Raw genomic sequence first — 12,637 nt, 5'->3', positions numbered from 1 at the left:
GGGGATGGTACTTGGAGTTGTTGACAATAGGAGGAGAGTTACGAAGTATTTTTGGCTTCGTGTCATAGACATGGATTACAGAGGGCCAAAGAACTCAAACAAGCCAATAAAAGCCCCGTCAGCTCTACCTCCTCGCCTCCAGCACCCTTCGGGAGTGAGACAGCATGCATTCTCCAGTCATTCTGCTGCGTCACAGTCTCAGAAAACCTCCAGCGAGCACAAAAATCTTAGCAGAACACCCTCACAGATCATAAGGTAATCTTCCTGAATGCAAGAGAGCTGGAAGTTAAGTGAGCCAGCATTTCTTACTTGCTGTGTTACATGCACTTAGAAAGTTACAATTTTTTGTTCATATACTTGTCTAAAACCTTAATAGTAAGAGTATTGTTGATAAATCATGTGAGAATTTCAGTTATTACTGTCATCACACAAGTCAAAGTAATTTTGTAGTTTATAAGACATTTTGATTTATTTTTCACACGACAGCAGGATACAAATTGTATTCGAGTTACCATAGATTGTAAACCAGGAGTCACGGGAACATATCTGGGGACATACAGTGAGGTGCAGAAATGTCATGGTCTAAAGGTATTGAAATCATAGTCTGTTCTCTTATCATGGTGGAATTCTATTGGAAATCAATATCAAAAGATGTTTGAAAATAACCCACATATTTTCAGAGAATGAGATGGTTGGATGGCATCCTTGACACAATGGGCGTGAATCTGAGCAAGCTCTGGGAGGCCGTGAAGAACAGGGAAGCCTGGTGTGCTGCAGTTCATGGGGTTGCAAAGTCGGACACAACTTAGTGACTGACGGCAGCACACACTTCAAGTGCAGTGTGACATTTACTAAGAGAGATCTCTGACTTAGCCATTGAAAGCCTCCGTAGAGTTAAAAGACTGAAAAACACAGAGGGTGATTGCAGAGAAGAAAGCATTTAAATGAAAAATTAATATCAGAATGAGAACTCAATTTCAATGACACTTTTAAAGCCCCATGTATTTGGAAACTTAATGTCCACTTTCAAATGATGGGTGTATCTAAGAAGCTAAAAGAAGGAAAATTAGAAAATATTTGTAGCAGAATAAAAATGGAAAGAATTTATCAGAATTGGTTGCATGCAGCTGAAACTGCTCAGTGCAGCTATATACAATGTGGAATCTTGAAAAAAGTATGAAAACAAATAATGGACACTAACATAAAGTTTTCTGAAATTTGAACAAAATCTGTACTATAGTTAATAATACTATGTCATGTTAATTGTTTTTTTTTTTTTTAACAACATAGTATTTCTTTATATTTTCAGGATTGGATTAGAAATTAGACATCTTTATTTTTGAATAACTTTTTTTCAGTGATTTAGATCTTATCCTAGACAGATCTTTTCCTGGTGCTGCATAGTTTTCTGGTAGTCTGTAATGTGTTAAACATTGAATTCTAGCTTGCACTCCTAGTTCCCTGCAGGGTGAGGTTAGTTTCTTTTACATATGAACTTAAATCAGCCAAAACAGTCAGCTTGCTTTGTTCTGGTAGGTTACGACTGTTTGCGGTCACGTGTCTAATACTGAACAGGTTGTTGTGATCATGAGATACCAGCATTCTGACTGAATGTGCAGAGGCACGTGCTTCTGAATATGCTTCCGGGTCATGGTTTCCTGTGGTGTTGATCTTAAATTTTCCCTAACCTGCTTTTCCTCCGAGTAGCTTATGGAGCGGTAGCCTAGTTTATGTTGTTTGGAGGAGCGTCGTTTGAGGAAGTGTGTCTTAGGCGGAGGCCGTCCTCTTCTGCAGCCTTGGCCGTGTCCCCTGTGGGTGCTTGTGGCTGATGCCTTCCCCATCCAAGGTCGGCCTCCCCAGTTACCTGAGTGGCGGGAGGGCTGGCTATGCGCTTGCAGGCTCTGATCTTCAGTTTCTTTATTTTTGGCTTTTGGGCATTCCCGTTTCTTGGGAGCATCCTTAACACTCTGTCACTGAAGATAGTTCATGTACCATCTTTAAGACAGAGTTGTAGGTTCTTAGGCTGACATGATGCCAATATTATGTCGTTTTCTGGGGCTCTGGTAGCCTGGTACCCCAGACAGGCTTAAAACCGCAGAATGAGTTACAGTTCTGGAGGCTGAAAGTCTGAAGTCACGGTGTGGTAGGGCCTGCCCTCTGAAGGTTCTAGGGGAGAATCTGTTCCAGGCGTCGCCTACTTTTGGCGTTGTCCACAGTCCTTGGCAGTCCTTGGCTTGCGGATGTAAGTCTCTGCCGCCATCATCACGTGTTCTCCCTGGATGTCTCTCTCCTGGTAAGGAACCGGTTATAGTGGGTTTCGGGCCTACCCTGCTCCACGGTGACTTCATTTTGGTGTGATCACTCTTGCTGCAGAGACCCTGTTTATAAAGTCGCATGCACAGGCCCCAAGGGGCGGGACTTGAACATGCCTTTTTGGGAGACACAGCTCCGATTCATAACTCTCACCGACACCTCACACCCATTACATTCTTCTTTTTACTTGAACAAAGTATTTAGGATAGAAAATTGACATCGTTCAAAATCCAAAACACCCAAAAATTTGTTCTGATAATTCTCCTTGCCATCCCCATTAATCCAAATGGTCTAGCTTCCTTCTGCAGTTGTTCAGTCACTAGGCTGTGTCCAACTCTTTGTGACCTCATGGCCTGGGCGCACAAGGCTTCCGTGTCCTTCACCATCTCCTGGAGTTTGCTCAGACTCATATCAGTTGAGTCGGTGATGCCATCCCACCATCTCATCCTCTGTTGTCCCCTGCTTCTTCTGTCCTCACTCTTTGCCAGCATCAGGATCTTTTTCAGTGAGTCAGTTCTTCGAATCGGGTGGCCAGAGTATTGGAGTTTCAGCTTCAACATCAGTCCTTCCAATGAATATTCAGGGTTGATCTCCTTTAGGATTGAATGGTTTGGTCGTCTTGCAGTCCTAGGGACTCTTAAGAGTCTTCTCCTTCTCTTTCTGCAGAGGCAATGTTAACAGATCTTGTGTATCCTAAGGGCAGGGATATTTTAACATGTGTAAAAAGTATGTATGTATTCATAATCTAATTGTCCAGAAATTCTAATGATAACAAATGATTAAAAATCAATCATAAGAAAGAATTACCTCATGTCTCAAGGGTGGTCAGTACATACACAGCCCTGAGAAGTGGCCTGATTCCAGAGTAATCAGGGCCTTGTGTTCCTGGCGCATCCAGTGATGGTGGGCAGGGGCGATGGGGGCCCGTGGTGGGTTGGTTACCTCCCCCAAAAGATGGAACTGATGCCCTTAATCGCCTAGTTGTGGCTTAAGTCTGACCTGCAGACACTGGCCAGACTCCACTAGCATCTGAAGTCTTACTCACTGTAGGCAGAATACCTAAGAGGACCAAATGGCTGACTTACATGCACTTTTGTTTCCCACAAACTGAATTTTTATCCAGTGTGTCTTCTAGTGGTTTTTCCAGTCTGACAGGAATTTGAATGATCATGTAGATGTTGTTTTCTCGTTTGTGTTAGGCATATATTACTTGGTATATAAAAGCACGTGATGGCAGAAGGCAGTGGATAGTGCATAGATAGGAAACTTCAGAGAATTTTTGACATTGTGATTGATGATGTAGGAACCCACTTGTATTTGCAGTGAGTAAGGCTTCAAGGATGTAGGTGTGAGAATGAATTTTGCTAATGTATTAAATTTAGAGACTGCAGATGATTGAATAAAGTAAGACTTTAAAAAATTATTGTCAAGATTTAGAATTTTTTAGCTAAATACTCAATTGATTTAATGTTCATAGAATTCATCTTGGCTTTATTTCTAATATTTAGCACATTAATTTGGGATTCTCATTATAGAATAAAAGATCAGTGGTGTTGGACATGAGACCTTGTGACCTCTCAGTCTTCTGAAATCTCTTTCTCATGGACATTTTCTCTTCCTCCTGAGAAAATAATGGAGAATAACAAGAACCAGCGGGATTGCCCAGTGTCCTTCAGTTTGCAGATGCTGAGAGCGACCGACCTGCTGGGCTGGATGCTCCCCTCCAGCTTGGCCCAGACAGGAAGGGTTTGGTGCTCTGTGGCTGGTGGGTGGGGTAGGCTGGCGCCTTCGGGTGATGAGTGGTTAGCAAGTGTTGATTGTGCAGAGACTCGTGGCTGTTGCTGAGCCTTCTTCGGAGTCTTTCACCACAGGGGTTTGAGAAGGACCGGTCTAAGATGGAGGGTCTTTTTTCCCCTAAGACTCCGGGGTTGACATCCGCCCCGTTGGAGTTAGGATGTGGTTTTAAGTGGGACTGAGGACATGAAACGGCCATTCTTTCTTTCAGAGGGAAAAGAATCAGATGATATCAGTTGTGTCCTTCCCGCTCTTTTAGCGAGATGGTGTCTCTTCACATATTTTTCTTGCAGGCTTTGGATTTTCATTTCCCACTGTCGTGAAACTGTTGGACATGGAAGAAATAGTACTCATATTGCCTGTAATAGTTACATAAAATTTTAGGGTTATGTTATGGGCTACTCGACTCTATTCATGAACTTTGTTGTCTCCTCCTTTGACCAAAATCATGTTGAGATGACAGCAGTACAGTTAGTATCTCACCTCGTGCATTTCCCCCCGCCCCCCCAGCTTTCATGTTCCCTTGATAGTGTTGTTAAAAAGCAGGGAAGTAGTCCTGGTGTTTCTTCTAACATTGTCCTTTACTTAGAATAGACAATGAGAATGCGTTTGAGGCCTAAACTACTAATTTTCCCTTTCCTTCGAAAGAGAAGTCTTATGAAAATATTGGAATATGACATAAAGAAAAGATACAGTGCTTATAGTTATGCTCCAATGAGAAGAAAAATCTGTGATAATGTGTATCATTTGGAAGTGAGTTATATTTTCTTTTCCTGCATTGTAAGTTTGTTGTCTTGACTCTGAAATCCTAATAATTCAGGTGCTTCCTCTTGCTAAACATTTGTTAATCGGGCAGGTAAAAGTTCCATAATGTCATAGTGTAGCTAAGATAGCAAATATTTGTATTGCTGAAAATGTTATTTTAGATTATTTTAGGTACGCAATACATTGTCTTTTTTTCATCCAAGAATGTCTTATTTGACAGAAAACCTGATCGTGAGAGAGCTGAGGATTTTGATGCCACGACTCGAGAACCTAACTATTTCGGCCTCTCTCCAGAAGAGCGCAGAGAGAAGCAAGCTATAGAAGAGTCTCGTTTACTCTATGAGATTCAGAACAGAGATGAACAGGCTTTCCCAGCCCTTTCTGTATGTATATAAAAAGGAATTGGAAAAGTTACCCTTCAGAAGTCTCTCCTTTATATGGTTTTTCAACCATAGTTTCTTGTGGCAGACGAATCATTTTTACACTGAAGGTTACCTTGGGTTTGACACAGCTGCCCCCCCTTTTCATGTTCATGAGGCAAATGAGGTCTAAAGATATTTCTAGTTGGTGGCAGAGTTGAGGCAAGCTGATTGTTTATCTAACTTCAAGTTGAGTATTTTGTTTTGAACTGAAGCTTGTTTTTGCTAGCCAGAGCCAGTGACTTACCCTAAGCAGTGAAGGTGTACAATTTAGTTAAAAGATACTTCTGTGAAATCGGGACATTCTTTTCAGTGTTCCTTGTCAAACATACCCAGGACCTATTAAGAGAAACCTGGTACATACAAGTGAGAGCTGTGGTTCAGAGCAGTCACTGCTGAAGACGGCGGTGGGTGCAGGCTGGGGGTTTGCCCTTGCCCCGTGTCAGATGCTGAGCAGTGATGGGTCCTTCTTGATGGGATGAGACAAACGTTCTCTGCCTTTGAGTGTCTTCTTTTGAGGGAGGCAGACGGGGAAGCAGTAAATGCTGTGTGAGGAGGGTCATTGGCACACAGCGACAGGGTAGCCGCTCGAGTGCGGTCGCTGGGCTCCCTGAGCCTGCGGTCTGAGAGCGGTGAGTGGCACTGAACGGCTTGTGACGCAGCTGTGAGCACCTGCGAGGCGTGAGCGGTGGTCGGAACACTTAACAGTGGAGTGAATAGGCAGGATGGAATGTTACAGACGCTACCTTATAATACATATATGTATGTGTGTGTGTGTATTATATATTGGTATGTATATTTATATCAATATAAAACATTAAAGCTCCACACATTGTTTTCTGGCCTCTGCGGAATTCTTAAGAGGTGGAGAGGCTGAGCTGAGACCAGCTCACCTGGAGTAGTATAGTTCAGACTGGCCCAGGGATTGGAGTTCAGGAATTGTTGGAAGACGTGCCCAAATTCATATGTGAATTAGGCATGGCCTCTATTCTGAGTGTAGTTTATCTCTGTGATATGTTATTTTCCCATAATATTTAGATAATAAGAAACTACTGATCTTTTAAGCTTCTACTCACAGTTTTTTGTCTTTTTTTCAGTTAGTTATTGAATGGTGAGAAACTACTACTATAATGTGGGAATAGACGGTGAAATGTTTTGATTGTTAAAATGAGGTGTTCATACTCATTGTGTTTAAACAGGTTTTTGAGCCTGTCTTGGACTTGATAGTGACTCAGGTTTGCCTTCTAGAAAAGGCCTGCCACTGAGGGCTGAGATCTCTTCTCAGCTGTGTGCAGCATTTCCTCACAGATCCTAGGAGAGCAGAGGCCTTCAGTGGTCATTTAGCTGAAAAGCCAGACTTACTCCAGTCCCCGTGCTTCCCCAGTTAGAAGCTGAAGCTCATGTAGAACTTGGCGGGGGGGGGGGTGGGGTGGGGACTTTGCTGACAGTCAGTGGTATTTTAGTGGGAAGAGTCCTAGTGACTGTATCTGCCCCTTGCCTTTGGGGCCGCCTTCCCACTTCCCCAGAGGACTGTGGCTCTGCAGTGACTGCTTTTGAAGGTTGATATGAAGGGTGCTATTCTCTGTGCAAAGAATGGAAATGTAAGTTGCATAGTACAGGTTCGGTCACAGTGGCTTCTTGAAATGTGGGCATATGAAGAAGTCTTAACTACTAGGCTAAGTGTCTGATTGCCTCATCCTTTGGCTTATTAATAAGCCAGTTACTGTAGAGTATTTAATATGAACCCTAGGTTGTATTTTTCTTTTGTAGGCTGGGAAGTTTACAGATACAAGGTGATAAATTTTGAGATTTTTAGTCAGATGTGTGAACAGTAAGATTTATTAAAAGACTTCTGTTCATATACTTGTGAGGAAATTTTTTAACACCAAGTGTTGGGTTTTGTTTAAGAGTTCATCAGTCAGTCAGTCAGCTTCTCAGAGTAGCAACCCAGGCATCCAGAGAAAATCATCCCATGGAAGCGATCGAAAAGGAAGCAGGCGGAGAATGGACACCGAAGAACGGAAAGATAAAGGTATGTTGTTTCATCATTTGAAAGCAGATGCTAGAGATCTGTTTCTGGCCTCAAGTCAGCCATGGGGAGAAGAACTCTTACCTTTTAATGATTGAGCAATGTACTGTCACATCTCACTGTTGCAGAGAGGCCTTGCCTCAAGCTAAATAAAGCGTGGTGTGTAATTGTGAAAACTGTTACTCACTGACTGATCAGGGCTAACATGGTACTTCCAGCTTTCTGTCTTCATGTTTTGTTGTTCTGTCTTCACACCTGACTAGTGGCTGATGCTGGCTTTTTTGTCTTGATCTGTTATAGACTCTGTCCATGGACATATTCTCTTGGATAAAAAACCTGAGCCAGGCACATTGGAGGTAAATGTTTTGAATACTAATCGCGTCTTTTTCTTTTTCCTTAACACTGTGGTAGTGCAGAAAAAGATGGAGATGACTTCCGCATTTTATAACAAGTGGTGTTTAGTCACTGAGTTGTGTCCAGCTCTTTTGTGACCCCACGGACTGTAGCCCGCCAGGCTCCTCTGTCCATGGGATTTTCCAGGCAAGAATACTGGAGTGGGTTGCTGTTTCCTTCTCTGGGGGATCTTCCAAACCCAGGGGTCGAACCCATATCAACAAGCAGATTCTCTACTACTGAGCCATCAGGGAAGCTGTAAAAAAGTGTTATGGAAATAGAAAAGCAGAAAAAAATTGGGAGAAAGTTATAATGCTGAGGAAAATTGATGCACTCACAAATTATAACCATTTCTTCTAGGGTGCAGTACTTCAACTGCTACTTTCCATTACTCCATAGTATTACAGATTGAGATTTTTAAGGGAAAATTGCTGTTTTGGAACCATGCCCCTAGTAAAAGCTGCCCTATAGTTTGATGTGATTAAGACATGCAGGCAAAATTACCTACCTGTTGAAGACCAGATACAATTGAAAAAAATACTCGGTTGTTAGAGGATTCAGTCAGGTACAGATAGGTGAGCTATAAAGGTAGCACAGTTATCCCAGAATGTGGGTCTTTGAAATAGAAAATGACCCCCCCTTTTCTTTTTGCTTCAAAAGAATATTAGCAATGATAAGTGTGCAAGAATTTCATCACCATCAAAATCAAAGAAATTAGAGTGCCCACCTCCTACAGAGCAAGTAAGTACATTGTTGCATTTGACATTGAATGCTACTTAAAAACAGAAAATAATAAGAAATGGGAGAATTTATTAATAGATCATAATTTGGAATGCAATTACAATTTTTCTCTAATTCTGTTCTTGGTTAATCTGGAATGGTCTCAATGGAATGTTTTCTGGACATATAAACCATTCTTCTGAATTGAAGTTGAATAAGTTTTTATCTGGTACTTTATGTTGCCTTTGTGATGAGTTGGCTTGAAAATAAGATTTTTGAAGGGAAATTTGTTTTCTTTCAGAATTTAAAAAGACAACTGTGCATGCTTACCAATTGTTTCATAGAAGAGAAGGAATGTAATAATTGAAGAGATTAGAAAGGATGTATGTCTAAAGGGCAGTACTGCCAGCTTCCAGATTTAATGATGAAAGAACCTGAGTTCTCGCAGATTGTTTTGCTTCTTGGTCTAATACAGGAGTAGAGAAAGTTCTTATCCTTTGTCTTTTAGTTAATATCCTTCATGTCAGGTAGAAAGTGTATGATTTTATGTTAGCTCTTTGTGTGAGGAACTGTTCTAGACTCGTGAATTTCAGGGTGATTTCAGTGACTTTGGTTCTTTTCCTTAAAGCATGTGGTTCAAATTGCTTTATAGTTTGTTTCTAACCCCCCTGGTGACTTCTGTGACTTTTGGTGGGCAATCACTGGATCAAATTTGTTAGTATGGGATTTTTAGCTCCTGTGTTTCTTCTTTCATTTTGAAGACCAGAAGAAAGACCATTTATGTAGAAACTGCAGTTGTATAAGAGGCAGGCAACTCATGATGCATTCGGTGGTTGAATTAGTGTTAAGCACAATGAACTCTTGTCTTTTTTGCACCCTTTCTTCTTGAAGAAGCCAGCAGAACATGTGTCTCTGTCAAATCCAGCTCCCCTTCTAGTTTCTCCAGAGGTACATCTAACTCCTGCGGTGCCTTCCTTACCAGCCACTGTGCCCGCCTGGCCGAGCGAACCTACAACGTTTGGACCAACAGGTTAGATAAAAGTTTTTACAGTTCATTGAACCAACCAGCAGAAGTCCTCCAAATCTTGACATTCTTGAGTATGAGCTTGACCTCAGAGTGGGGTCAGGTGCATGGAGCCTCAGAGCTTCTGTGATCTTCCGTACTGCTCTGCTTCACATGGTGGAGGGCCAGGTTCATGTGGTGCTCATTTGAGATCCGCCCTCACAGTCTCGGGAGCAAGACGTCTGAGCTCTGGTTGCCTGGCGCTGGCAGTGCAGTTTTCAGTCCCCTGCAACCCCCTCAGCTCTTTACGGCCCCTGAGACACGGGCTCTGTGTCTTACGTGTCTCTGTAAGAGCCATCACTGGCTCAGAGCCCGTTTTTTGGCCTTGTTTCCTCCTGCATGGTCAGGAGGGTGCGTGGTTGACGTAAGCACTTCTTTAGATTGCTTAGGCGCACGCTGTTTTCCCAGCTGTGTAATGTAGAGCATTCCTTACTGTTTAGCCTAATGTTGCCTGTTATTTGTGGAGGAGAATTACCTTTACCTCTTCAGAGCTTCTGATTCCTTTCCCTTTTGTAGGTGTCCCTGCCCAAATTCCTGTCTTGTCAGTGACGCAGACTCTGACTACCGGACCTGATTCTGCTGTGTCCCAAGCTCATTTGACACCCTCTCCAGTTCCTGTGTCAATACAGGCCGTGAACCAGCCCTTGATGCCTTTGCCTCAGACATTGAGCCTTTACCAGGACCCGCTGTATCCTGGGTTTCCTTGTAACGAAAAGGGAGATCGAGCCATTGCACCACCTTACTCACTGTGTCACACGGGGGAGGACCTGCCTAAAGGTGAGCTCCTCCTCCAAGTCCAGGTTAATTTTATCAAGTCCTGCTGGGAGTTGAGTGAGAATTGTAAGTAGAGGGCACAGGTCAGGTTGCCGAGTAAGCTGGAGGACTTGCTTGGGGAGGACAGCAGAGGTTCGGCTGTCTGTCCGTCTCACTCTTGTTTCAGCTTCTCTACGGTGGGATACGTTTTTATACGTTTAGTAGCTGCAGCATCCCCCGTCATGTCTGCAAAAAACCTGAATCCATTTTGAATTAAGCTTTACTAGTGTTACTAACTAGACAACAAAACATTGCTGAGTTTTTCATACCGTGGTTTGGTGTTTGAACTACTCTTTTCATGTCCATGAAAAGACGTGATAGCTGTCATGTATATACATACATGTATACATATTTTAAAGGAGCTCCTTTTAAATTTGTCCTGAAGAGATTTTAGTTTATGTTTGTGAACTTTCCTATCTGTAAAACTGAAAGAGTAATGCAGTTACTGCTCTTTACCTGGATATTTGTAGATAATTTTATTAGCGGTTTGATGTTTGAGTCTGTGGGTAACTGGCTAATGTTAAATGAATACCTGAGCTAGTATTGTCCTGCTAATCTCATTAATGAGTTTTATGTTGATTTTTACTCTTATCCCCCCAAATTTTTATTTTATAATGTTTTAAACCCCACAAAGAAGTTGAAAAAAAAAATGCAGTGAACACCTGGGTTTTCTTCATACAGATTTGCTTTTAGTCATAAAAATCTCAGTTTAAGCCATTTTGGGAGTTGGATGTTAGAGTAGAAAAAGTGTGTTGAACCCGGAATCACCCTACAGTAACAGAACCTTGTTTTGGTTATATTATAATTTTTAATCCATGTTTTGTATTACAGGCTAGAGAAAACAGTTCAAGTAGGCTAAGTTGTCCTTAGAACTATGTATCATTTGAGGATAATGAGAAAAAGCTTTTTGTGAATGTATAATTTTAGTGTTGATGTTACTTATTTTCAGATAAGAACATTCTTCGATTCTTCTTCAATCTTGGTGTAAAGGTATTTACATTTTATCATTTTAAAGTTATTTTAAGTTAATACTTTTTTTTTTTTTTAATACTGTTTTAAATTACTAATTCTAACCTATTGGTCAGTAACCTAAGGCTAATCTTATTATTTTAAGAACTAGCATTTTCAGTGCCTTACAGTTTGTTTTTGGTGGTGATTGAGGCTCCACCATTTGCCTGCTTTTCCTGTTAATTGACAGTGATTTAACCCTGTGAGTTTATTTGGGGGAACAGCCTGGTAGAGTGCTCCTTGAGTCGGGTGAAAGGTCTGTACTGTGGGCCCTGGGCGAGTTCTGGAGTGTGTCGGAGCCTGCCTGTTTCTGGTCATGGAACGGGGCGGTGCTCTTCTCCCTGCCTCCGTTGTTGAAAGGCTTGAGAGGAGGCCAGCTTTGGAAGGCAGGGCTCCCTGGCAGAGCAGAGGTTCCTGCGGGAGGTGGTCAGCCTGGAGATGGCTTGTCTTAGAAAGAGCTGGAGAGCTCTGTTCTTGTTAGTGTTGCATTGTCTCCTGTCCGGATTCATTTCTGTGGGTTCTGAACTGTTAAAACACCAAGTGTTACCATGGCCTACAGACCAGTTCATAAAAACAGACTTGATTTAATTTCTCCATCTACTAATTCATTGCCTAGTATATATTTCTGTAGTTAATGTTGGCTGTATAGCTGATTAATTAGCCAATAATCTGGTAAATTTTTCTTTGTTTTGTTGTTTAGGCTGAACCTTTTGCAGGGCAACAATTTGGAGTATTTCATTATTTAGCCTTACCTGACTAGAGGTCTAAATTTAATCCTTGCAGTTGGATTACTCTGGGGGCTTCTGTAACCATGGAGTCCAAATGTTGGGGATCACCTACTTCTGTGCCAGCATTTTTAATGATAGAACCTGTCTAGTCTAGGTAGCTAGTGGGCTAACGGGGTTGTATACTGAGTTAGTGGTAGAGCCAGAACATGAGCAGAGGTCATTCCAAACAGCCAGCGCTTGAGATGTTGGAAGTTGGAGGCTTGATTGCTGCTGGTGGTTTTTGAGATCTCTGTCACCCCAGATTCCTTCTGTGCAGTTAGATCTACAGGATGGAATATTGATCACAATGGTCCGTAGGTAGGCTCATTACTGTCTCCTGTCAAGCCTCTGTATCAGGGCTGTGAGTTGGTTTCAGACTAGGAACAAGGAATGGAGTCTTGGCAGTGACTTAATTTTGTGATTCCTCTGCATGTTGTGTGTTAGAGGGGTCTTGTCTTTGGACTGCAGTTTATGGTCTTTTCAGACGCAAGAAACTTCTCCTGAGCCCACACAAACTTCCTCCCCCGCACCCCCCCATGTAGTTTACCTTACT

At 42.1% G+C, this 12,637-nt stretch overlaps 1 protein-coding gene across 2 annotated transcripts in view; it reads left to right on the top strand.

Moving 5' to 3' along the window:
* Positions 1 to 12,637, top strand: part of OTUD4 (OTU deubiquitinase 4) — a 41,492-nt gene that overhangs the window by 23,807 nt on the left and 5,048 nt on the right. The window contains exons 13-20 of one of the 2 annotated variants that reach the window (XM_065905075.1): positions 69 to 255; positions 5,093 to 5,255; positions 7,200 to 7,323; positions 7,621 to 7,676; positions 8,374 to 8,454; positions 9,325 to 9,463; positions 10,109 to 10,273; positions 11,259 to 11,299. In XM_065905075.1, the coding sequence (XP_065761147.1) occupies positions 69 to 255; positions 5,093 to 5,255; positions 7,200 to 7,323; positions 7,621 to 7,676; positions 8,374 to 8,454; positions 9,325 to 9,463; positions 10,109 to 10,273; positions 11,259 to 11,299 (956 nt within the window). Of the gene's footprint in view, positions 1 to 68; positions 256 to 5,092; positions 5,256 to 7,199; positions 7,324 to 7,620; positions 7,677 to 8,373; positions 8,455 to 9,324; positions 9,464 to 10,012; positions 10,274 to 11,258; positions 11,300 to 12,637 lie in introns of both variants that reach the window. The other variant, XM_065905074.1, reaches the window with a different exon arrangement.

This window comes from Muntiacus reevesi, chromosome 13, assembly GCF_963930625.1.
Source record: "Muntiacus reevesi chromosome 13, mMunRee1.1, whole genome shotgun sequence".
Taxonomy (NCBI): Eukaryota; Metazoa; Chordata; class Mammalia; order Artiodactyla; family Cervidae; genus Muntiacus; species Muntiacus reevesi.
This window is presented reverse-complemented; position numbering and strand designations above follow the sequence as displayed.